The sequence below is a fragment of the Buteo buteo genome, chromosome 9, assembly GCF_964188355.1.
Source record: "Buteo buteo chromosome 9, bButBut1.hap1.1, whole genome shotgun sequence".
NCBI lineage: Eukaryota > Metazoa > Chordata > Aves > Accipitriformes > Accipitridae > Buteo > Buteo buteo.
Window position 1 is genome coordinate 18,074,110 of NC_134179.1, and position 27,195 is coordinate 18,101,304.

Below are 27,195 nucleotides of genomic sequence, written 5' to 3' on the forward strand. Positions count from 1 at the left end.
ACCATATAAAGCTTTGGTTAAATAAGGATGTGGCACATTGTGAATGCTAACCTCTTTTTGAGATCTGAAACAAGTGCTGTGGCTTTCAGAATTCAAAGCATTGAGCATTGCCTTAATAGCTGTATCAACCCTGAAGCACAAAGCAGCAGTATAATCATTTACAAATTCATGTTTTCCCTTAGCTCTACAAAGCTCACAAGTGGTGATTGGAAAGTCCCCTTAGTGCAGCTAATCCAGATCTTTGGCCAGGAGAGACAGGCACTCCTGCCCACAGGCCTTCCCTGCTGCATGCTTGGCAGCTTTCGCCAGCATTCCTTGGACTGCTTCCTTTTCCCCTCTCCCTGAGACCAGCATTTAAGGCTTCAAATCCCTTTGAGCCCTGGCTTTCAGCCTGAGGAAAACAAGGCTGCATCAACCCAGGAAAAGCCAAATCAGTCCTCTCTGCATAATTTTCTGTTCCTCCCTCAAAGTTGTTGATTATATCTCTTACTAGTCAACACAGCTTAGTTCTGTGCACTCATATAACCTTCTCTGCCTCTTCCTGCAGAAGAAATTCACAGGGATTCCAACTGTATCCCAACTATGAATAAGAAAATGACCAGCTGCCAAAAAAATAAAGAAGCCAGACTGTAGAAAGCACTGCTGATGGTCAGTGGTGGAGGTCCTGCAGCACCTGCCATTACAGTGCTGGAGAACTCAAGCCAACTACACAGATTGTTTCCACGGTGCACTAACACTCACTGAATTTCTCTGTATAATAAGATAGAATCGTAGAATCATTTAGGTTGGAAAAGACCTTTAAGATCATCAAGTCCAATCATCATTCATGCCCACTAAACCACGTCCTGAAGTGCCTTGTCTATGCACTTTTTTAATATCTCAGGGATGGTGACTCAACCACTTCCCTGGGCAGCCTGTTCCAATGCCTGACAACCCTTTCAGTAAAGAAATTTTTCCTAATGTCCAGTCTAAACCTCCCCTGCCGCAACTTGAGGCCACTTCCTCTTGTCCTATCTCCAGCCACCTGGTGGAAGAGACCAGCACCCACCTCACTACAGCCTCCTTTCAGGTAGTTGTAGAGAGCGATAAGGTCTCCCCTCAGCCTCCTTTTCTCCAGACTAAACAGCCCCAGCTCCCTCAGCCGCTCCTTGTAAGACTTATGCTCCAGGCCCCTCACCGACTTGGTTGCCCTTCTCTGGACATGCTCCAGCACCTCAATGTTTTTCCTGTAGGGAGGGGCCCAAAACTGAACACAGTACTTGAGGTGTGGCCTTGCTAGTGCCGAGTACAGGGGAATAATCACCTCCCTGCTCTTGCTAGCCACACTATTTCTGATGCAGGTCAGGATGCCGTCGGCCTTCTTGGCCACCTGGGCACACTGCCGGCTCACATTCAGCCGGCTGTCAACCAGCACCCCCAGGTCTTCCTCTGCCGGGCAGCTTTCCAGCCACTCTTCCCCAAGCCTGTAGCGCTGCATGGGGTTGTTGTGACTCAAGTGCAGGACCCAGCACTTGGCCTTGTTGAACCTCATACAACCGGCCTTGGCCCATCGATCCAGCCTGTCCAGATCCCTCTGTAGAGCCTTCCTACCCTCGAGCAGATCAACCCTCTCTCCCAATGTGGTGTTGTCTGCAAACTTACTGAGGGTGCACTTGATCCCCTCATCCAGATCATTAATAAAAATACTAAACAGAACTGGCCCCAATACTGAGCCCTGGGGAACACCACTTGTGACCTGCCGCCAACTGGATTTAACTCCATTCACCACATCCCTCTGGGCTTGTCCATCCAGTCAGTTTTTCACCCAGCGAAGAGTATACTTGTCTAAGCCATGAGCTGCAGTGAGTTGCACCACTCAGGTATGAGAACATAGATACAAACAGATCTCCATTGGAGGCAAGGCTTAAAAGCAATGACAGCTTTTCCATCAATGTTGCTGCCAAAAATCTGAAATTAAAAAAATAATTCATAATGACACATCTGTATTGACCAAGTGTAAGGATTTGATATTCTGTTTTTTGTCATTTGGACAAACTTGAGTCTCAACGCTACCACGTATGAGTGCTTCATATGCTATCCACAATGCCTTTGTTTCCCTCCCTGAGAGAACAGACACACCTACTTTACCCCAAATAGCAAGGAACAGGCTGGTATCCCATCCAGTAACTTCTGCAGCCTTTGAACAATCCTCAGAGAAGCAATAATAAACTGATAGTTGATGATGATGAAGGCAAGAACCATACGACTGTGTTGGAGGTAAGATGGACCTTCTGCCCATTCTCAGCACGGTAACTGTAAGGTTAGGTGCCATCCTGCTGTTACGGGAGTGACTGTGATAACGTCATCAGTGATATCTGCATTAAGCTACAGTGCATGTGCTACAAGGACCAAATGTTCTTGGAAGCTTGAACTGAATCATTATGAGTTTAATGTGAACCCCAGAGGGTCTTGTCTACAGAGAAGTGGCACAGGCACGCAATAATATCACAACACATACTATTTTCTGACTATAATGGCACTCTTCTGCTCAGTTTTAAGTTGCTATGCCAACAGATCCACCTAAGGTACTTCCACATTTCAAACTTATTGTGGAGAACAAGCCCTGGCCGATTCTATGTACAGAATATACAGACTTTTTTGGTACTTTTTTGTTTTGTTTTTGTTTTTAACTAACTGTATTATTTTTACTTCTGGCTTCAGAGACATGTCTGCCTAAAGACTACACTACAGGCATGCTGAGCAAATGCAGGAAATATGACTGTATGAAAATACAACTGCAGTCATCCCTGTTCTGTATGGAAACTGTGACTGCATTTCAAAGCTTTAATAGCATTAAAACAAACAAACAAAAAAAGGCTTCATGCATCTTTCAGTTCTGTTGCACACTGAACACTGTTCAAGAGGCTTGCAACATCTTGTACCAGAACAAGGCAATAGTCATGCATAAATGTGCTGATCATCTCATTTTCAAATGCACAATGCTTACACTGAACTTTGCTACTCTTGAGGTGGATGGTTAAAAAAAACAAGAAAAGGTGCCAAATGCACTCCTGGTACAAAGTTCTACCAAAATGTATGGAGTTAACCTAAGGGACAAATTTGCCCCAATATGCTAAAATGTGGATTAACTGCCCTTGCTTAAAACAAAACTGTAAGAATTTAGATCTAACCGTTTTAATACAAATTAAGTATAACTCACTGAGGAAATACTTCCAGGGAGGCTGTTTGTTTTAAAAACAGTGAAAAGATTTCCTCTACAGATCATTTGCCCTATCTTAGAAAAATATTTCTTTTCCCCCAGGGATCAGGAACTAATATTTTGTGCTTGCATACAGGTACAGAATCAGTTACATAATGAGCTAGCACAGCTTAAAAATTTCTTGCAGTTTTTGTTTTTAAAATAAAACCAGCTGTCAACTCTTACTTCCTTGTGCTTCAGTCCTGCAATACCAGCAGCAGCAGCCCTCAAGCACAAATAAACAAGGAAAGAAGGAATGCTGCCACATACTTAGCTCCAGGACTGAGATATGATCCAAACAGCACAGGAAAGGGAGATCATTAGCCACCTTGTCAGTCCTCCTATAGCCTTTATTCTTGAAGAGCCATGACTAGGACAGGTAAGTACACTTTTTTTTCCCCACACACTCCATTCTACAAATCCATGAGTGATCATGCCTTATCTGAGACACCAGCTTCTGTATGGATATCTAAAGGGAAAACAGTGGAGGGGCACGTGCTTGGAGTCATGGTACTATAGAAACAGCGAGAGAGACAGAAGAATCTCAGAGCATATCCAAAATGTAACAATATCAGAACCCCCCTAAAAAAATTCTTTTGGTAGTCTCCATCTCAGTCACCCCTAATACTCCTTCCAGGTTCTGCTAGAAAGACCACTCCTAACCTCAAATCTCCTACAGAACGTCCCATGGTTTTTATTGGTAAGTAGCTTTAAGCTTCTGGCTCACTAAACTCACTGTCAGTAACTTTCCACAGATTTCATACCAATCTCAAAACTTTTCAGATCTCACTAAAGCATTGCCCAGGCAGTCATTAGTTGCTAGTGAATACTGTCATAGCTTACTTACCATCCCCTAATGTCTCATCTCATGTTTCATCTGCAATGGAGAGACAGAAAAGGCTTTATCTTCTCTCACCTTTTGCTGTTCAATCTATTACTCATTTACCTTGAAGGCTCTGCAGTTAAGTAGCTATTTAAAAAACTTGTAAGGACCCCAGTCATTCAATAACTCGTAATGTAATAATCCAAGGGGGTGGTGGAAGCAGTACTATGTTCCATATTATGGGATGGGCAAGGAAGCCCTCATAATTCCTACACAGAGGACACACCAACTGAGTACATCGATACCACGTAGAGCAGCACCACTCAGAAATACCAGGAAATATTCAAAGCAGAAGCTGGCACAGCTCGGCCAGGCAGGGTTCGCTGCTCTGACTTTGTGCCACTTCCTATTCTGGTTCAAGCAGCACCACTGCAGTCTTTGAGCTGCATTCCCATGAGGCACAGCTACAACAAAAAAGAACAAGTGGCTAAGGGAATCAGAGAGCACTTCTTAGTTCCCAGGTCAGGGTACATGACCTTCCTGAACCCAAATTCAACATCAGGATAAAATCTGGACATGCAGCAGCCTCCTTCCTCCAACTGCTGCATTGTATTTTCCCATGGAAGTGAAACCTTGGTCAACAGTCCAGGTGTAAATTAAGACTGATGGACTTGCTATATTCTTACAGGGAAGCCTAGATAGAACACAGTGTTAACCTGTATCACACCATGGCCAGGCTAGCCTCTTAGCAATTATCTTGCCCATCTTTATTCTAATCAAAATACCAAAATATAGACATTAACCATGATGCCATCACAGCCTTCTTACCTGCTATGGTCACTACTGATTCTCTAGAAGAGCAGACTGTGAAGAGGATAATCTAGGAGAAGAGGCACAGACTCTCCCTGATTAGCACATACTACCTGTTTTTACTTCTCTGGCTCCAAAGAAAAGACAAATCTAAACTGTTTAGCAATCCACCTTCTCACAAGTACTTCATCCAAGCTACGCTTGGATGTGAAAAATCAAGAAACTGGAATCCTAAAATCCAAAGTGATTATTTCTGCAGAAGGCATCGATTTTACATGGTTCTTCCTACAGAAAGGAAGTGTTTTCTTTGTCAAGACAGTGTAAAGTACCCCAGGAAAACTCAGAGAGAATTTTCATTGTCACTGTTCCCATTTGCTTGTTCTTAAGACTGTAGTCATTTTCCTTCTATTTTTCAGATTCTTCATTTCTGCATGCTACAAATCTTGATGTAAGCTAATAATTTGTGTGGACAAACAATGCAATTACTTAAATAGCCACCTAGTTTTCTCTTTTACAGTACACCTGGTAAACCAGTTCTTAACTTTCTGGAGAGAAAGATGACAAGAACTCATGTACTCATATGTATGTTCACACACACAAGCACACGCAAAGAAGTGTTTTAATGCATTGAACATTAGCCCCAATTTTAAAGATTATTTACAAATAAAAAGGGCCGAAAGCCAAGTTCACAGCAAGTTCAAGTGTCAAATCCAAGAAATCTTTCTCCTTTATATGCTCACTAGAAGTGTCATGGAAACACCTTCCATTCCATGCGATTCAAGCTTGTTTACTCCACATTTTATTTGATACTGGAGAACTTCAATTGAGAAGAAAAACAGTGAATCAATTTTAGTCCATCTCCTTCTACCTTCTGGGCTTTTAATAAAAACTCATAGAAATTAAAGATTAATGAAGTAATAGTCCTTAGGATGCTGTAAAAAAGGAGGCTGGCTCTATTGTATCTCAGATCAGTCACGAGTTACCTGCTGCGTAGCCCATTTGATGCAGAATTCCTGGAGAAGGACAAGACTTTAGTGCAATCTGCATCAAGTAATCCAAACCAGTGCTTTAAATTACTGCAAAACCACCAGAACATTTCTCTGCAATTCTGTTTCATCCAGGGTCTACACATTTTCAAACAAGACTTCATTTAAAGTGAGCAGGTACAAATTATTAGTCATTACAGTCAAGAATAAATGCCCAACTCTAGTAGGTTTTCTCCTCTGTATTTTTATCATTGTTTCAATTCCCACAGATCCAGTAAAAGAAAATTAACTGCTGAGGATTCAGGGATTTGAAGCAATGTTCTTCCAGCTCACAGTTGCTTCACAGAAATCACTGCCATGTGAATACTAAAAACAGTAAAACTTTTACCTTGCTTCTGTTCTTGGTAGTATATCACCATGAACTGTGGAACTTATGGAGACTAATTTCCTGTCTGTCTCCTGTGGATTCTCTGGTGTTTTAATATTGTGGTTCAACTCGTATTGCAGCCCCTCTGTCATTATGGACACTAATTTCAACCACTGTACTCTGTTCAGATATGTAATTTCATAAAACTTGAAGCAACTCAGTATGGGACCTCAGCCTTTCTTTTGATTTTCATGAAAAACATTTAACATTGGGGGTGGAAGTGTGCAGACAAGGAAGAAGAGCAAGACAAAACGTGCTCAACACAAGCTTCAGTTTCTTAAGAAACCAGATTAGAACTGCCAGAGGGAAAAAAAGCTGCAAATCAAAAATACTCCAGGCAATCACTAGGTGGTGCTACTAGGAGGAAGTATGTACCATGAAGGAACTTTAAAGATCCAGGAGCCATCTGTAAACTGTAAGCCACATGAAAGACTCCCCATCCCATTTTTAACTGTGTAGGCCACTTCTCCTCCCATGCAAACACACTACAATCTTACAGAACCTAGTGCAAGTACTTATATACAAAAGGGACTCCCCTTTGCTATTGCTGAGTTTCTTTTAGTTCAAATTGGCACCTGAAGAGCAGCAGCCACTGAGTGGTCTGTGCTCCAGAAGATCAGACAGAGGTCCAGGGAGCTCACACAGTACTGAAGCTCAGTAATAGGGCACTTCTGCCAGCATCCCTCATTACCCTGACTTTAGCCTTCGCTGCATGCAGCCTCATGAGAAGTTTCTGCTTTCACACAAGTTCAAAAGCTTGCATTTCTTGACATGCACAATCATAAGGACTATTCATCCAAGCTATAGCACCTTCACAGTTCTTATAAATGAGGATACTTACTTCCTTAATAGAGCAGCTATTGCCCACTTCAAAGATAACTCCAAACTGTATCAAAATGAGCTGGTATACCATAAATTTCTTAAGACAGAACCAAATCTCACTTCACCATTACAGATCACAAAGAATGTGCCAAATCACACGCTTCTGTAACCAAAGTTATGTCTGTGTTGCAGTGTGCCACAAGCTAGAACCCAGCCAGCTGTGAACAAGATCATAATTTAGCATTTTGCCAGTTAATAGGATCCCAATACCCAATCTCAACACAACGTTTTTCTGCAATGGGTCAGCACACACTGTGCTGTCTCAGTCCTCTACCTGGCAATGAATCTGAGTTGGTAAATTTAAATCTCCACTGTAACACTAAATGATCTGTCTGTCCCCACCCCCTCCAAAGTGCTACATTCTCAGGTGAGTAACATCAGCATTTATAGAAGTAAATGCCTCAAGGTTTTGCTAATGTGCTAAGGAGCTAGAGCCTTCCACCTTCAGATCACAAGCATGAATCCTGTTCAGCTCAAAGGTAAAAATACTGTTTCTAGCAGAAATTTGATATCAAGATGAGTTCTAGTTCCAGCTCCTCCATCACAAATTCATCTTTATGCTTTCTGTGCAGTTGTATTTTCCAAGTCAGACAGGACTTTGAGCTCAGCAGAGCCCTCTACCAAGGACCCCAAATTGCAGCAAGATCCAAAATCATTGTGATACAGATCTTCAGTATATACAGAACAGATTATCACACTTACAAGGAAAAATAAAAAGAATTTTTTTTAAAAAAAGTAATGTAAGTTCTATGAACTGGAATTCATAGAAGTGCCCAAAATACTGAGGAATTTCAGCAAAGAGCTACAGAAAGCAAACTCAGTATAAATATCAGCTGCTTTAGACCCCTTTAACACTACAGATTCCACTGTGGGCACATTATATTATTTAAACAATCCAGTTTTACTTACACACAGCAAACAGCTATAACTGATACACATTTTTAGAAAGAAGTCATACAAATATGAAGAACTTGCTTTGGGAAAAAAAACAGGGAACAGGGGTTTGAATTCCAGCATCTGCAACCCCCTGCGGAGCTTGTGCCCCTTTTTCCTGCTAATTTAAAATCAGAGTATTATGCCCTAACGTTGCTCCCAGTCACTGCAGAAGTTCCTCTCTTCCACAGGAGGGAGCTTTTATCTTGCAAAGACGACTGAACTTCTTTTGCAGTTCTCATTTTGGAAACGTGTAGGAGCATTAAACAGTTCTGGAGGGCCCCACACCTGACAGCTTCCACACAGGATTAGCAAGAAGATTCAGAAAGTGAAGAAAAACACCCCCAGAAAACCAAAGATCAAGCATTTATAACCTAAACCATTCTTGGACCCCGGTGTTATATCACACTATTATTCCTCCCCACCCCCAATGCAATTACTTATATAGCAGAAAAACCTGAGAACACCAAATCCAACACCATATATGTCCATACATATCTGACATATATAAACTTCACTCACGTGACTGAAGGTATCAGCTATCCAGCCAGTACTAGAAGAGGAACAATAAATCACAGCAATTCAAAGAATATAACATCTTGAGAAGAAATCTGGCCTAACAGCTGAAAGAAATAACTGAATACAAATTTGAAAATTCTCTGGACAACGATTTATTAATCCAGCAAGTGACAGTCAGCTTTTACTAGGCTTAACCTGAATGGCTGCTTTTTCCAGAAAAACAGCTCACTTCCATCATTCAAAATTCTGTGCCACAATTGATCTGGAGCTCTGAGCTGCAATTTCTATCAAGGTAGCACTGTGCTACCATCACATTTCACAGCTGCTACTTCCACTACTGTTTCCTCAGAAAAAAAAAAAAAAAAAAGCAGAGGTGACAAGCCAAGTGTGAGCAATGCTTAAGCTGTGCTGTTCTCACCATCTAATAGCTAGAGAATTTCATATTCCCTGCTGTCTAAGTTATAGTCCAATGGGTATATCCTCCTCCTGACGTGTCTAGCTAATTCCCATTGTCAACAGTGGGAATAACAAATGCACACAAAGGGACAACGAGCCTTTGAGGCCTATTGAAGTAGTAATTTCAAAGTATCAGGGTAAACATATTTTGCATATGGTAGGTAATAAGCCTCGGCACCAGTTTCTGTGTTTAAGAATGCATTATGGGTTTGTACACTCAGAGCACTAGAGATACCCTACTCACATAGTTTCCAGCTTTGTACAAATTTCAAGAAATAGTTCTGCCATGAATAACTAACTGCTATATATACGTTTCTATATACACAGATCTAATCACAGATCAAAGTTCTGTGGAGCAAAATGAGGTAGAAAGGCTTAGGTGAAGTACATCATCTGCTCCAAAGGTCTTACAATCTTGATTTATGACTAGCCACATAAAAAATAGCACATGCTGCTCAGAACTGTTTCCTCCTATTAAAGTCATAATGTAAAAAAATATTACAAGTCTTCCCTGTCTTCAACACTTGCTATTACTTCAAAGCCAACTATGGTATAAGCATGCGGGCTGTTTTGGCTTCTACATAATCAACACTAGTAAAGATAGATTCAGCTGCAGGCCACGGTCAGCTAAACAGAAGGCTTAACATTAAAGTCAGAAAAGCCAGCTCTGGAGTGATAACTCAGTGGTGTTGAATTTTCTTTAATCAAAGCCCTATCTAACATTTTAGAAAAAAAATACATCCAAACAATCTGCAGACCACATCAGATCACACTCTATGCTCAGGGTAATTTTTCAGAACAAAACTCTTCCTGTTCACAGGTAATTAACCCTGCAAAATTACTGTGCTATACAGTAAATGTAAATTACTAACAAATATTAATAATGAAACAAAACAGGCCAGACAGCATCATTTGAGAAAAGACCAGAAGTCCCATTACAAGCAAAGGCAACCAGAGAGTCTTGTTTGTATAACACTTAATAAGTCCCTGAGGGAAAAGGGAAAACTGTGTAAAGCTGCCTTGGTTGTCCCTTTTTTTTTTTCCTCATCATAATTACATCTGTTACTGATGTTTCATAAAATGAAATGTCCAGTCTCCTGAAAGTTCAGTGTGAATATTGATAAAGCTTGAACAAAGCATATAAAAAAAGCATCCTCGGTGATACATTTTGGAAGGTAGCCAAGATCATCTTGGAAGGTTAAATCTCCTTAGGCGAAGTAAAAATCTTTACTGAGGAACACTGCATTTTCAGCACTCATTTGACATATTTTGAGTACAAGGACACAAAGTGAACTTGACATCAAGTTTCCCAGTAGGACTTGTAGCTGACAAAGACAGCATGTCAATATTTACACTCATTCCAAGACTCCTATTTCTTTAAGTAGATTTTTTTTCCCCCTACATTTGAAAAGAAATTATGGACTTTGTAAAAGTTCCTGAAAAGAATCACTCTCTTACAACCTGAAACTACAACTGAGAAACACAAAACACTGGAGTAGATTTTACTCTAAGATAAAAAGGCAAAGGCCAGAATACAAGGTAGATAATTAGAATTCAAGTCTGGGAAACAAGAATTACTTGGTTTCACTCCAGTTCCAATAATCACTCTTATAAACTGATCCAGAATGTTTTAACCAAAGCTAGATACCTGGATACATAGCTTGAATTTCAGAATTGCTAAGCATCTATCTGCTTTACTTGACTGGAAAGAAAAAAGGGACATCAGAAGCTGTAAGAATCAGAAAAATCTCAGACAATTCTGAAAAGGGAACAACTGTCCCTTGTTATTTAAAGCATTTCCTAATATTAAAGATCCTTCAAAAATGTGTTACTTTTCAAATAAAGTTTAAAAACACCCATGCCAACTAAAACCTTACCAAAACCTTTTCATTTTCAAGCATATTTAGCAGAAATGAAGTATTTACACACAAAAACTTAACTGGAAGTTTGGTATGCTTAATTTGTTTGATCTAGTAGCTGGAAATTTTGTAACAGAAAATTTTCCTACAAAAAAAATGGTTTGATCTAAAGAGCTATTTCTCTATAAGTAGTGTTTCATAACTTTCATAATTAAGATTGTATATAACCAAGTAATATTATAGACTACTTGCCTCTGTATCATGCCTGTAAAATTATTATGGCACTCAGACATAAGACTGATAAACACAGTGTGATTTTTTTTTTTCCTTCTAAGTATTGCTTTCTAACAAGATGAAGGGCTGAAATAACCATTTGGCTCTCTAAGGTTCTCTTGGCCTCAACCCCTTCTCTTATTGCAAATTAACAAAAATAAATGGTAGGGTATGATCCTTACTAAACTACATATCTACTTAACCCTGAACATTAATGAGTACCAGATCTTTTATCCCAATATGGTTCCTTTTTGTGCTACTCTTGCATAGGAGGCATACCACAATTTCAACTAAAGAAAAGGGGAAGTGACTGGAGAGTCCAACTGCAGTCTCCAGAGGGCATGATTTAACTCCTGCCTGGGAAAGCAAGCACACAAAACCAGAACAGTTACCAGGACTTTTCTGCTTCAATTAGATTGCTATTTGAGTGTGAAACTTGATCTTGGGCAACTACAGTGCCTCCAGCCTTAGAACAAAGCCAATATATTGATTTGGAAGCTCACTTTTATGGAAAATGAAACACTCACATGATGCCTGGACATCATTACAACATGTATGAAGCTCTACAGCAGGCACTGATTTCTTTTAAAAGTTTTATGATCCAGAAGGGCTTTATTTAAGGTATTTGACCTGCCTGGTAAGAGAGAGCATCTATAACATTCTATGGGATGCACTGCCATGTCCGAGTAATTTGCATCTGTGAAATATCAATGGAGTCAAAAGTATTCTTACTTTCTATACTTTGAATACCATAAATAAGAGCAGGGACCTGCAAAAGTGCCTGCATTGAAACAGAAGTGTAAGTAACTAAAAATTAAAATTCTCCACAAAAATACCTGATATTTAAGAAAAATTATTTAGAAAGCATATGGGCATCTTCACTGAGATTTGAAACATATTGATAATATTAAAGCAGAGGGACCAAAATTAATCCCATTTTTTATAGTTTAATTCCTCCCTGATGCACATGAATATTGGAATTACTCCAAATTGCTTTTAATTGTGTCTATAATGGGAAATAATACTCAAACAAAAATAGATCAGCAGAAGTAACTGACAGTAGAAAAAAAGAGGGCTGAGTCCAGTTGTGATAAAAGGGTTCAGACCCCACCAGGTTCACAGGGATTTGAGAGTACACAAACCATACTGAGTCAGGTCATAACTCTATTGTATCTCCAATTCTAATACTGTTCTGTGAACTTTTGGACCTGTATTTGCAACACACCAGAAAGCTAGCACAATCATTCCCCCTAAATACCAGTTGTCTCAACTTTTCAGGAACTGAAAACTGGGAGAAAAAATATCTCTCCCTAGTACCAGAAATAAAGAAGTTTGGTTTCCTATGCATTAATATTCCAGACGTGGTTAACTGGTCTTTAAAAAGTTGAGACCTCCAGTTGAAGCTTTTTACACAAGTGGGACAATAAGGTGTTGATCCTCTATGGAATTTTGGTGTTTAACAAAACTTAGGTTTATGTATCTTCCCTCCCATTAAGGATAATTTAAAAAAGCTCAAACAACCAAAAAAACCCTTCTCTCCTCTGTGGCCTATTTTCACACAGAGAACTTAGTATTTTTGAGAATTTTGCTTGTCAAATGCAGCTGATCTGCATACACCTTGAGTGTATACATCCTTAAAACTAGCTAAAAAAGGCTTCTCAAAATGTTAGTGGCAGTAATACTCCTTCCCTTGTCCGTGTTTTTGTTTTGTGGGGTTTTTTTTTGTTTGTTTGGGGTTTTTTTGGTGTTTTTTTTTTTTTAAAAGCTCAGATCATTACTGGCATTCACACCAGCAAAAATGTATCTATCTACAAGATTTTAAAACAAGAAGGGGTGTGTGGGTGTGGATGTCTAATCCAGAACAGTTATAGCCATAACATAAACTCCATTGCAGCTCACTGGTAGCATACTGTAACCCTCAACTGGGAGGACCACATTTAGGCTTCGTATCGATTCCCTTAAGAGTAACAGGAACTCAAATGTTCCAACAACAGCATTCTTCTGATCATCAGTACCGGAAATTTGATGTGCACAGTTCTTTTAGGAGGCTACCAGATAACTCAATCCAGCTAATAGCTGAAAACCTTGCACAGTACTAACACCACATATGGAGAGTGGCAGACTCCAGTTTTCTTACGTCTATGTTCTTTTTTAAACAGTACTTAGAACATGCACAAGATGTTTTTACTAGAGCTGCAGTCAAGGACACATCAGCTATAATGAAACAGTAAAATTTAACTGCTACCAACAACATTCTGCTTCGGTCTACAGTCAGTTTTGAGCTTCTGCCCAACATACGCTTACTATCAGGCTCCCAAAGAGTGACACTAAGCTGCTTTGTCAAGAGTCTTAAAGTTTATTTTGCTTTTACTGCAACTCTTCACTATGCAGTTGTGCAGTAGTAAACATGACCTTAACATCAAGTGGAAGTTTGGCAACAACTTGGTTGCAAATGTAATCTACAACAGCCACAGAAGTTAACCAAGCCAAAAGCAGAGTTACAGCTCTTAAAAACTCAGACTATAAATGGCTATACAAGATCCCATTTCACGCTGCAGTTTGCTAGCGTGATTAACTGTAGTGCTGTGTTACACCTGCAAATAATTTATCTTTTTGCAAATACTGCAGAAGTAATGTAGATGCCCCAGTACCTGACTCTCTTCAAATCAGGTAACAGTACAGGCAGAGTAATATATCAGTGGTACTGCTTGAAACATGCATTGTTAAACAAGTGTGCAAGTCTCCCTGGGATCAGGACCTTGGATGGTGAAGTGATGATCTAAAGGGCGCTGGAAAATAAAATCGCACTGTAATTTTAAAGGCTCAAAAATGAAGGCCTGGTTAATGTAGCAGATAAAAAGTAAAAAGCCTTCATCAAGCTTTTACGATAAATGTTTTAAAACCTGAGTCTGTAAAGTTTTGTAGTTATAAAACACACTCCATTGCAACGTTTTATAAGACAGAGGGAGCAGCTGAAAACAGAATACATCTGAGATTTATTTACAAATAGGCTACAAAAATATCTTGCTACTGCCCTTGCTGTTGTTCAAAGGAAAGCTAAAGTAAAAAGATGAGGCTTCTTTGAAAGCAACTGTCTAGGTACAGCCAAAAAGAAGATAACACTGAAAATAAAGAGATGTGGTAAGTTGATTGTAACAGAGCTCCTGAAATGAACATTTTGATAAAATACTGTGGCCACTTTTCAGAGGTCTGCATATGAGAAGAGACATCAAATTTCCATCCTTTTAGCATTTTCCTTTCTCAGAACAGCACTTCCGTATAGGCCATAGATATACTTGGCTCAAGAATATACTGCTGAAGTCACAAAACCACTTCAAAATTAATAAGGGTTAGATCATTTCCTCAATTCAACTGGCTTAACTCCCAACTCAATACCTGGTTTTCAGTGATTTCACACACAGCATAGTCAGGCCCTAAACAAGTAGCTTCAGCAGCAGCTTTGTAATCAGCTTGATTTGTAGCTGTCTCTCCCCACACTTAATCACAATCACGCATTTTTTTACTCTTCCCAGTGCCTCACTAGTGCTCATGCAATCATGCAGTCAGCCAGATCAGAACGACAATTTGGTGTACACTAATTCTGGGGGAGGTTATCTTTCAGTGATATTAGCTCCCTGTTTCCACCATGCTTGCAACCACAGGAATACAAATAGTGGCAGAAGGGAGAGGTCAAGAAGGTTTAGCAGGGACTAGCTGTGCCTCAACCAAATGTAAAACTGCACTTTCATAGAGAAGTTCAGGCTTCGGATCACTACAGTATTTGCAATCCTCCTCAGCAAAGCACACTGACTTGAGGCCTCAGTTACTATGGTGATGAGCATGGAATAAATGTTTATATATAAGTAGATAAATTCTCCCTTCAAGAAAGCAGTTGTCCTTCTCACAGGCAGCCACTCTTTTTTTTTTTTTTTTTTTAACTAAACAGATGAAAAAAAGCATTACAATCTTAAAGCTTAATGATCACTATTATTCATTAGCAAGCTAATGATAATTTAAACCTATGGCAAGAATTAAAAAAAGTACGTGAAAAATTAGTCAGTGAGAATCACATCTCTTCTGAAAACTAAACTGCTTAACTCCCTAGAGATGAAGTTAATGCTTGGTTTTATACATTTTATGTTTTTGCTTAAGAAAAACAGGAATGATTAATAAAACTACCTCACTGTTTAACAAAACTTAAGAAATACTTATTGAATAAAAAAGTGAATGTATGATTCATTTTCTTCTATGCAATCACTACACTAAATCACACCTACTTGTAAAATACAAGCAGTATTTCCTAACTCTGAGCTTACTGTAAAAGCAGTAAGCTGATATAAATGAGTTAATTTAGTTGAAATGCTTGGTTTATAAACTTATGAGTAGCTTACTTCCTTTTCAAAAGATTATGAATCAGTAGTTACAGAACCATCTGCCACAAAGATGAATATTCTGCTTAGGGTTTTGGGGAACCCTTTGCCACAACATTTATGTATAACTTGGACTTTTTTTTTATTAAGAAAATCCAGTCCTAAAATGTGATCACTAGTCATACTCCTTAGCATCTAAAATTGCTTTAAATTTAAGGAATACTAAATTCAGAATAGACAAGACTACTTCCTAGGATCTATGACTATAAAAACTAATGACAAAACTTAACCAAACACTGAATTCCTCCCTGAAGAAAACCAAATAATTGGCAAAATGTGGCAGAAACATTGCCAGCTGATGAGCTGCCTCATTCTTTCCACTATGATGCCAGCTCTTCCCTGTCCACGTGCACTACACTCCCTCCAACTCTCAGGCTGACCCAGGTCCAGCCCTGGTCTCAAGTCTGATAATGAAATCCAACTTTACTCACCCAATGGGTGCCAACAACTACACCTGTGTTGGAGGTGGTGCTTTGCTGACAGTGGGCAAGTAAAGAGGCTTCTTACTCCCAGCCACCTATTACAGCTCTTTTCTTTCACTGAAATTTTTCCCCCTTCTCCCCAGGCTGCCAACATAACTACATGTGTATTTGCTCTCCAGCCCAAAGTGATTGATTTGTTAATAGTTGGAGCAAAGAATCACTGTGGTACTGATCAAGGTTTGGCATCCCCAACTCTACAGGTAACTTAGTACTGACGTGCTTAGTAATCCCATAAAACAGAACAGAAATAACAGGGTGTAAGCTAAACCTTGTGCAGATAAGAATGTCTGGACTTGTTCTGTGGTCTTCACCACAGCAGCAGGCAGGAGCACATTACTACAGATTAGGACACATCTGGTTCCTGAACAGGACCACATACCACATGGGGACATTAAGGATGCTGGAGAGCCTAAATGCTAGCGCTAAGAGAGTGGGGCAAGAGGGGCTGCCCACAGCAACAGCCTTTCATTGGTCTGCTCCAGGATTCAGCATTCTTCCAGCTCAATCTCATAGCTCAGTGGAACCAGACAATCCCTGGAAAACTATTTTTCATCTCTTAACTGGAAGTTATCTGCAGAGTTACCCCCAACCCAAACTCTCCCAAAATATTATCCCAAAGCTGTCATGAGATACACAGGAGGAGACTCAAAGCTGGCTAGTTATGAATGGAGATCTTGAGCAAATGCTTAAACTGGCTACTGAGATGCCAAGAACTATTTTAAGCTTCCATTATGTTCTATAGCATACACCTACAGATCTATGCATTCAGTTGGAACAAACACCCACATATTCAAAACAAGATAAATGTACATGTTCACTAACAAATTAACCATTTGAGCAGTAAAATGTGCACTGAATGTTACTAAAATGCCAATAGACTAAAGGACTTGCCACTGGGGAGGCAAGTTCTCCCTTAACAATTATACAAACCAGATACTTAATTGAACACTGTACAAACAAGATATATTCCCAAATCTAGAGTTACAGTACTGCAAGACTTTTTTTTTTTTCTTTTTTTTTCCTAATTCTTTTACACATTTCACTCCACATGAATTAAAAGATGGCATAGTGTCTGGTTAAGTTGTATTTTAGTTCAGCTAAAGAACTCCAAAGAATCTAGCACTTTATCCACGGATCCCAAGCACTTTAGAAGATTCCAGCTCTGACTGCTTCAATGATGGATGTTTTTCATCTTAGTACCACAAGCTTTACTGGCTTTAGACATTCTCTGTTCTTTCCTAGCACTTTCAGGGGCCTTGATCAGGTAGCAGAATTTCCTCTTTAAAAAGTCCATTTGCAGGGTCACTCAGACTTTGCAAGAACTGGGAGGCTCTGAAAGCAACACAGCTCAGATCTGGGGAATTTTTTTTGTTACCTTTTATTTTTAAAACACGGTTTACTCCGCACAACTATTTCAAAGGCTCTGACCTCCCAAGGTTTGCAACAAACAGTTTTAGGCTATATCCAAAGGCTTCTGAGTGTTGACAACCAGGTTATACTGAAAATTATTTCCCTGGAGAATTCATCTAAGATATGCTCTATTTACTGCACTCAGAACAGCAGTGCTTAAAAAAAACCAAACCTAACAGCCCACACAAGAAGGGCTGCAGGTTGTTCAACATGAAAGGTAGATCTCCGTTTATGTGTCTGAGAAAAAAAGGAAGCCTCCAGACACACTGGACAAATTTTCTCACTGTATCAGACGTGGGTGCATCTGGCACACTATTGATCAAGACTGTCCTGATCGGCAGACGGAGAAAGGGGCTCACTCCCAAGAGGATTACATAAGTGCTCCTCCTTCTCCCTAACAGCAGTTCTTCTTTCTTCCCTGACCCTAAGCTAAATCCAGTAGTAACTGGCACTGTATTTGATCAGCAGAAGACTGGGTATGTATTCCCTGGTATTGAGGCATTAATTAGTCCCTTTCATCCCAGTGTATGACTACAGGATGCAGACACAGGGAATGAAAGCTTTCAGTTGCTTGCTACTGAGGTCTTACTCAAAGTATTGCTAGAGCTGAAGAGTTCATATCCAGCAGGGCAAGATAGTATCGATGACCTGTACTTATTCTTTGCTACATATGCCAAAATCAGTAAGTAGCATGCTGCCTCACCATGCCATGAGGGGTGTTTCTCAGAATGGTATCTATTTGCAAGAGGGCCAGAACATAAACATTTCCCAGACATTTCCTACACTTTTAGCTCTGCTGGTTAGCAACAGGAAGGTAGCAAATACTCCCATGAGCACAAGTCAGCCAGAAAACTGCAAATTACGTTGACCAAAAAGCCACTACAGTGTTGTTTATTCTAGACCAAAAGTGGTGTGAGCTGTAACAGGAGAAAGACACTGACTGCAACGACACTAAGAAGGTTTGTCAGAATGGCAGTACTGTCTCATCCACAGGCTGCTGTTACCTTGTGAATATTGGGTCCAGCAGAACTGTATACACCTCAGTAAATCTTCATGCAGTTTCAACCTATGCAGTTATAGCATTACTTAGAGGTAACATGCTTATTACAACACTAAACAAGTTTCCATATTTTTCTAATACTAAGATTTACATGCATTACAGAGCTCTCATGGCATTGTGAGGTACAGTTTTGTACTTAGCCTACCTATGCATTAACTTTCCATTGCAACTTTACCAGCTATCCCTAAGTCTGCAGAAAGGGTCATGTAACAACTTCATGAATGGAAAAAGACATAAAGTGGAAGTTCTTCACATGATAATATGATTTTTTCAACACAAAGAGTCTCATCTCATTAGTGTTATCCTCACAATGAATAATCTGCACTATTCTTTTTTTGTGTAATACTATTCTCTTAAACCTCTGTTTGGTTATTTATGCATAAACACATGCACCCAAGCCACAAAACCACCTGTAGAGTTCCCCACCAGCTGAAAAGCATTAGAATCACTAGTGGTCTTATTCTTCCTGCCACAGACAAGGCTTACAGGAGTGGGTTTTTTGAAACTAGATTTCACATTGAGGACAGCCTGGAGTATCTCTTATTGTATGATACATGCTGCTCAAACCAGGGACAGCACATTTGTGGAGATTATCATCCAGTGGTAAAATTGTTTGGGCTGTAGTAAAATTCCAGTGGTGGCACTTTATGGTACAAAATCTGAAGTTGTCTTCAGTGTACAAAGCAGGCTACAAACTAAAATGTACAATTTCCACAGAGCAGAATTCTTCCCTATTGACAAAGGGAAGAAAAAATGGTACTGTATGACTAAGTCACCCAAAATTTCATGGTATTTACTTAGGAACTTCACTTTCATTATGCATACCTTTTGTCTACAGGGAGACAGAAGCGGGGGGGGGGGAAGTCTGATATGAGAATATGAGCATATGTCTTTATTCTGAATTTTGAAATCTCCCCTGGAAACTCTGCAGGTCCTTCTGGAAAAGGAAAATCTCAATTTTTTTCTTGTGGGAGAGTTCAGCAGCAGCATGATTGATCAGAAGCTAATGTTAAATCCACTGAAGATATAAATCCATTCTATACCACCAGAAAGTAGATGGTACTTTGCCAAATAGGTAGGAGGCAGAAGCATCATGACTTACAGCGTACCACAGTAACAAGCTGCACCCCGTCTCTGGCAAGTGCCTCTTTTTCGTCCCAGACAGGCACAGTTGATATACTAGGTGCTCTGCACCTCAAGAAAAGAGCATCACCAAAACCAGTTTCACCATGTCTAAAGCAGTAAAACCTGTCATGGCTATAAAAATACAGGCACTATTCTGTATTAGCACCAAATTAGTTCCTTGGGAGTTCTTAGATGCACTTCTGAATTCCTGTGGCAAAAAAAATCACATCCGGTGGCAAAGAGACCTAGTTCGCATATGGGGTTATACTCCCTCCTATTTCTCACATTGAAACTACAAACTGCACAGTCCTCAATATACACTCCCAAGTAAGTCTGCATGGCACAGAGGCACAGAGTGGAGAATCACACATGCATGGTGCTTACCTCAGTGTGGTCTCATATCCTCAGCTGAGGGGGCCTTGAACATTACACAAATACACGTGATCATGCTGCATCATGTTTTCTTTGAAAGCTCTAACAAGCTACTTAATTTTTCACACAGATGACAGCACTGTAAATGAAAACAGATTACATTAGCACTGAGTTCATGGCAATCAAAGCTATGGAAAAATGTACAGCTAAGATGGATGCAATTTACCATATCACAGACAGCATTTGTTAATGCAATTATTTTTCTCTTCCATGACAAAAAGGGTTAGACACAGAACTTCACACTTACATTCATTACACTCCTCACAACACATACTGATACACTAAAAGGTACTCCACATGACAACAACATCTATTTTGATTAGTTTTCAAAGAGTCAGTTTACTTACTGGTATTCAAAATTTGTCTTCAACTCAAACTGTTAGGGGATCAGCAATCAAGCAATTCCCTAGTTTTCTCTCTGCCACAAGAAAAAGAAGGAACAAATTAAGACCTTTTGGCATTGTTTCGGTTCAGACTCTGTTGTTTCGCTATTAAATTATGCATCTAGTTTGCTGCCTGAGTCATCTCCTTCAGAATTTATACTGGCCCAAACCTGACCAGTCAGCCAACACATGACCAGTCATAAAACAGGTACCACCTTAAAATAATTCAAGCCATTGTTTCCACAAGATTGAAGTTACCTAGATTAATAGCTCATTAATATCCTGTGCAGGCCAGTCACTACTGCCTAATCAGTTGCTGCAGGAAGATAAGAACTTCACAAGTCAGACCAATACATGTATCTCTAGCAGAGTTAAATGAAAGCAATAAACCTTTACAATGGTGGTAGGCAAGCACATCAGTGAAAAAAAATCAAACACTGTACTCCTACTTGCAATACTTGCCTCCAGTTGTAGCAAAGTCTTTAAGCAGTGAGCCCACAGCTCTTATCAGAGTTCCCCAGAACAAATGTCTTCAGAAAAAAGCAGCCAATTATACCAACCCTAGCTACAGCTGCATCCCATCAAGAAATCTTATCAGCTGCTAGACAAATAAGATCACTACATGAAATTATTATGCAAACAGTAGAGTCTCAAGAAAAATGTAACCTTTTAGTCTCACTCTTTCTTGCAAATTGTTTCCACGTATTTGTTCTGTAGACAGCTATCTGATACAGTGATACAATCACAGGCAGAGGGTCAAAGATAGAGAAAGCACTTTTATCCCCAGTTTATCCTAGCCAGAACTGTCAGATGACCAGTCTTTATAACCCAGTTAAGAAAAAAAAGTTTCATGCAGTTATTTTCAATCTGTGGCTTCAAGTCCTTGGGGGCTGTTAATTACCACCAAGAGCTGAAAAGGGTACCCGAAGAAATAATCCTACTATCAGGACATTTAATTCACACCACCTTGGGCAGCAAGATCCACAGATCAGAAGCATTTACAACCACTGTTTCAGTAAATGCACATATGCAAGACAACTATACACCTGCACTTGCTCTAGCAATTTGAAATCCAGCATCCTGCAGCAATGCAAAATGAACCAACAGGTAACCAAAAATCACCCTATTAACCTACAGCTTCACAAGGCTTCTGTGGCCCACGCCATTCTTCTGGTCTTAAGGAGACTCCTAGTCCTCATTTTCTAGGTAAAAGAGAGCAGTGTTCCCCTGTGTCCTTAATGCTTTCATTTGACCAGTTTTTTTCAGCTGTGCCTTACTGGATCTGAAAAATATCATCTCCCTCTCCTCCCTTATCTTGGCAATTTATACATGCTCTCACAAATATGCAAGAAAATAAGGGCAGACTCCCTTTGATTTCTTTCAACTGAAAAGACAGATGTAGGTGTAAGAGAGATACAATGAGAGGCATTTTATCTTTCCAACCATTTGCCAGTTCTAGTCAGTATTGTATCTTTAGATTTGCTTATTATTCTACCTGTTATTACAAATGAAATGAGATTAATAAATATGGCACATTGGTTTTACAGACATTAGAGCTGAGGACCTGCACTAATAGAGCAATTCAAACATGCTGAGAAAGGACAGTTTTCATTTCTATCTAAAAAGGCTTCCTCTTTTGCTGATAAAATACAGCTTCCCCCACCCACTGTAGCTGAAAGCACTTTCCCTCAAAGCCAGTTCATAAAAAGTGGCTTTCCTTTTTTCCTTCTAGAGCATTAAAGAAGAACAAGAGTTTATTTATTTTTATAAAACACTACTGGAGCTCATAAGAACATGCATATGCTTAAAAATCCTGTATTTTCAAGCTTTACTGCACTGTCCCAAGAGTTTACCTGCTTCGCTAGTAAAAGCTGCTTACAGCCTGTTAAGGTCAGGGCAGAAGATTATTTAATTAGGCAGCAGCCCTCACCCTGGGTTAACAGAGAGGGGAATGTTCCATACAAATTGCATCCAGCTATGTTTGTGAGTAAGGGATGTTTACATGAAGACCAGCACAAGGCAAGACAAAGGAGGATATGCTAAGGGGATCAAAGATACATGCTATATTAAAAACCCCTCAAAACTTAGAGACATACAAGGCATCACAAATAGCACTTTAAAAGAAGCATGCTATGAAAAGAACTGTAGCTGGAGTCCAGACACATAAGCAGGAGCATGGAAACTGTCTTCTGAACGTTAGGTCAAGCACTATGCAAGCCACAGCATTACTGTTAATAACACTGAAGAACCCAAACACGTACAGAGTTTACATACCTGTTTATTTATCTGTAGCTAAAACAGCTTCCAATCACACAGAGATACATATTTATCCTAGTTTGAATGGTGGTCGTTATGCTGCAGAGGAGCTTTACTAAAGCCAGAAACTGACACGACACAGCATTGTCTGAAACTTGCTCTAAAAACACCTTCAAATATCAACATTTGCAAAACGCTAGTCAGAAATACAGGGAATATAATGGAAAGTGTTAAATGCAAGTCATGGTTTTCTACAGCCTCTTATCTACACACTAACAAATGCCAACTTGCATTTTTAACTACTCTTAGAAGTCACATAGAAAAGCAACTTTGACACATTTGCACAACAGAAAGAGGTATTAAAAAATATATTTTCATAATTTCTTGGCTGTCTCTACTTGGAACTTAAAAAGGTAACAATTAAGGTATTGTATTCCTAATTTCTGTTTATTTTAGTCCCATTACAGTAAATGAAAGAAATTCTAGCCATGTTCAACTTCATTTAGCTGATTTTACTCCAGATTTGCACCTGCTAGATAAGGCTGCAATGACAAGAGATGTAAGCAGGAAGACCGTTTTACATAAGAATTTCTTTTTCTTCTGGAGATCTTCAGTTATTATTTTTATTTTTTCTAAAGTACAGTCAGTTTTAAAACTAGTTTTCAGTAAAATCTAGGAATGTTTTATTTCTAGACATCCTAGCAACTAGAATTCCACCCCCTCCCAAAAGAAGTGTTGTCCCAGCCACCTGTACCTGTTAATAAGAAAAGGCCGGAAATGCCTTCCCTAGACCATATTACCACTGGTGCTGGTTCCTACCAGCAAAGCCTTTTTTCCTGATTTGCTATTAACTCAAAGCTTACAGTTATGCATTAGTGTTTGCTTTGCTTTCTTCTGGTGCAAATTACCTTTTGTTCACCACCACTTAGTTTCACTCATCCCCATGTTCATTTACTTATTTCTGCTAGGTTTTTCTGTGCAATCTCCCTAATCCACTCTTTGTTCTTCCCAGTCAAGCTCACCCCTGAACGCATGCTAAGTATCACTTTCCAAACAGAACCTTCATCAGTCATTAAGAATTTCTAAGAACGGCGCATTTATTGCTGTGCTTTGCTTCAATCTTTTAGATGAGAATTTCTAATCTGTTCCTGAACTTCACAGTCACCCTTTATTTATCTAGTTTCCTGAGCAGGCTTCCGTATAGGAGATTCCCCATTCCTCTTAACATTTGTGCATCAGCATTTGATTTCCAGATTCCAGGTTTCTCCAGGAACTCTTAAGGTAACCTTTGCTAGCCTTAGACGAGATCAGACTCCCACAAACAGGGCAACAGTGACAAGGCAGTTCCTTTTCCAGAAGAAGCTGAAACAAGAGGAAATTACCATTTTAGACTGGAAAGCTCATGCTTGGCTATGGCCCTAAAAATTAACCTGGTTTTAAAGTAATAATCCAGTCTTCCCTTCCCTCACAAATTAGGTTGCCATTCACCTTGAACTTGGCAGGATTGATTCGCATTTCCCTGGCAAAGTGTCTAGCTATTGTGAGCCAAATAGCAAATGCCTGAAAACATCAACATGGTACTGAATCTTCTCTTTGGCAGTATTAACATAACAATATTTTATATGTAACTATTATTTTCACATCACCACTTCAATTGTCATAGTGTTACGCGCTGTGTGATGGTGCTCCAAAATAAACACATTCAGCAGAGCAAGCAGAGAAAGAAGGGCAAAAACAGCAAAAGGAATGTGAAATCAACCCATCTTTACTCCCTACTTTACTTTACCCTTCAGAGAGGTTTTTAAAGGTGTCACCTGGCCTACTTAAAACTTTACAATATATAGAGATCACTCCCTGAGGGTCAGCCTTACTTATGCAAGCAGTCTGTTGCATTGCCCTAAATCTTGCCTTAAAGGGGTTACCAAGACTACATCTTTCATCTTAGCTTGCATTCAACTATACCAGTCATTTTACTTTGTAAACTATCTAGGGTACAAAGCATTAACTACTGGCATGAAACCACAAACATACACGTAAATACTTTTGAGAATTATCTCATCACAGCACAATTCCTTTAGTTTTGTATAATTAACTATTAACACTACTTAAACACAATACTCTGAAAGCTGTTAAGTACCAAGCACCTTCCAGACTGGATAGTCTCTTGCAATACAACCTTTTATTAAATTAAAAACCAGAGGAAAAAACCAGCCAGAACATAAGGAAAGCAGGCACCACTTAGAGCTATGCTTCTAAAGGCTCACCTGTGCTGAGCTTTCTCCCTGCATGGAGCTGTTTTGGTTTTTTTTTTTTTTTTCTTATTTTGCAGGGAGCAGAAGTGACGCAGGAACAAGGAAGGAAGCTAGAGCAGCAAGGGCTCCAGCAGCACAGCTTATAAAGTGGCTGAGGGGAGCCAACCTAAGCAGAGGGGGTGTGGGAGAACAGGAACAACCAGCAGCTCTGACAGCCCCTGGAACACCGGGTTAACCCTTCCCTGGGCAGAGGCCTAAAAGAGCAGAAACAGGCCTGTCTTATGGCAATACTCAACACCTAAGGCCTTACAAAAAGGACCTCCTGGCAACAGAACAACCCCTCAGCGGAGACTCCCATGTCCGCGCCTTCACAAAGCCTTCCACCCGCTCTTAGGGAACCCAGCAGAGGAGCCGCAGCCACAGCCACTCCTACCCAACTACGCCCCCACATCCCCTGGCACCTTCACCCCACCGCCATTTTGCACTCCACTCCGCTCTCTTCCCTCCCCCGCCTCGCTGGTGACGCCAGGGACTCGCCCCGCCCCCCGCGAGGGAGGTGCTAGGCGCGGCGGGTGCCCGGATGTGGGAGGCTCCGCCCCCGCTGCCGAGCGCTACCGCCGCTCGCGCCCCCTCCCTCCCTCCCTGTGCGCCGTTGCAGGTCAGCGCGAGCCACTGCCGCAGTGAGGGGAGCCGGAGCCGGCGGCAGCGGCAGGCCCGGGGCGCGGCGGCGGCGACGCCGAACACGCACAGCGAGGCCGGGGCTCCGTGGATTCAGCTGTGGGGGAGACGCCTGACGCCCACCCGCCGCCATGGTGAGGACCCTCCCTCGCTGCCGCTCCGTGCCAAGCCCCCCGCTCCCGCCCCGCCGGAATATTCCAGACCGGGCCGGGCCACGGGGGTGGGGGGCGAGGCAATGGCCCCGCGGCCCGGCCCGGCCCGACCGCCGCTCCGCCTCGCTGCTGCTGCCCTGCCTCTGATCCGTCTCCTCCGCCTCCCGCCCCCAAGCCGTCCACGTCCTCCCGCGGGCGAGCGCCTCGCTGGGCTTTCCCCTTCCTCTGGGCCACCGCTACGGCCGCCCTGCGTCTCTCCCTGGGGGCGGGCACGTCCCCCCGCTTCCCCGCCGCCGCCCACGGCCGCCGCCTCGCCCCCATGCCCTCCGCTGCCTCCCCTGCTCCCTCCACCGCCTTACCCCCCCCCCCGGCAGCGCTCATTGGGCTTGGCCCTTCCCTTTCTCCCCGCCTCGCCTCGCTCTTCGGCACCCTCTCACCTCACTCCCGCCCCCAAACGCGCTCTCCCGCCCCCCTTCCCCTCTGTCTGGGGGTTCGCCTTCCTCGGCCTGCGCTTCATCTCTTTTCCAGATGTATCAGCAGCGCCCTAAGCAAGTCCGGCATTTTGGTAGCGGTGTCTTGTGGTTGTTTTGCAATCTCAATAGGGTCCCGTTCCACCCCCCCACCCCCCACCGCCTTGGTGCAGCAGCGTTTTTCTGTTCATGTGCAGACCGGAAAGCTATAATGCACGTAGCCTATGGCAGGGAGACAGGCTAGATAATGTATACTTCAATTGGTCTGGGTTTAGAAAGCTGACACTTTAAATATGATAGGCATGCGGGTTTTGAGACTGCAGGAAGAAGGTATGAGGTATGTCCAGGTGTGTGCATTTGAGTTGCTCTGTTTTTTAAATCATGACGATTTAAATTTCCCTTTTACTGCCGTAAAATTAACCCAGATATGTAGTATGGAGTCCTGTAGTGTTTTACGTCGACACTAGGGGTGTCTCCTGCTTTTCACCGCTGCCAAGAAATCAACGCCCTTTTTTAATAAACATTTATTTTAGCCTAAATTATCCAGTACTCTGGCTGCAGGAAGACTCTGGCAATTTTTTGGTTTTACACCTGGAAAAATATAAGTGGTTTAAACTTTTTGGTTCTTAACCCTTTAATAGCAAGGTCAGCTGTTCATCACATTTCACATTAGACTTCACAGGGCCTGGGAACCAAAAGTGGGTTTTCTTTTGTTTTTAAGCAGGGGATTGCAGTCTTCCCTTTAAAAAAAATAAATTTGTAGCAGAAACTGATGCATCATGTTCAGGCTGTCTTTGTGTGTACACTTTAATGTCTGTTAGATGTGCATTTGGAGAAATATTTTGAAATGTATAAAGGT

General features: G+C 41.0%; 2 protein-coding genes across 17 annotated transcripts in view; one reads left to right on the forward strand and one right to left on the reverse strand.

Annotated features, from left to right (window-relative positions):
* PLEK (pleckstrin) overlaps positions 1 to 26,179 on the reverse strand; it is a 64,160-nt gene extending 37,981 nt beyond the window's left edge. For 5 of the 16 annotated variants that reach the window (XM_075035529.1, XM_075035530.1, XM_075035525.1 and 2 more), the window contains exons 1-4: positions 25,049 to 25,444; positions 22,803 to 24,146; positions 20,493 to 20,563; positions 20,098 to 20,224 (exon numbers count right to left, since the gene is read on the reverse strand). The gene's annotated coding sequence lies outside the window, so the exon portion shown is untranslated. Of the gene's footprint in view, positions 1 to 20,097; positions 20,225 to 20,492; positions 20,564 to 22,802; positions 24,147 to 25,048; positions 25,450 to 25,497; positions 25,566 to 26,007 lie in introns of those variants that run through there. The other 11 variants (XR_012651624.1, XM_075035531.1, XR_012651625.1 and 8 more) reach the window with 9 other exon arrangements.
* Positions 25,632 to 27,195, forward strand: part of PPP3R1 (protein phosphatase 3 regulatory subunit B, alpha) — a 42,043-nt gene continuing 40,479 nt past the window's right edge. The window contains exon 1 of the mRNA XM_075035534.1: positions 25,632 to 25,848. Within this exon, the coding sequence (XP_074891635.1) occupies positions 25,846 to 25,848 (3 nt within the window). The 5' untranslated portion in view covers positions 25,632 to 25,845. The remainder of the gene's footprint in view (positions 25,849 to 27,195) is intronic.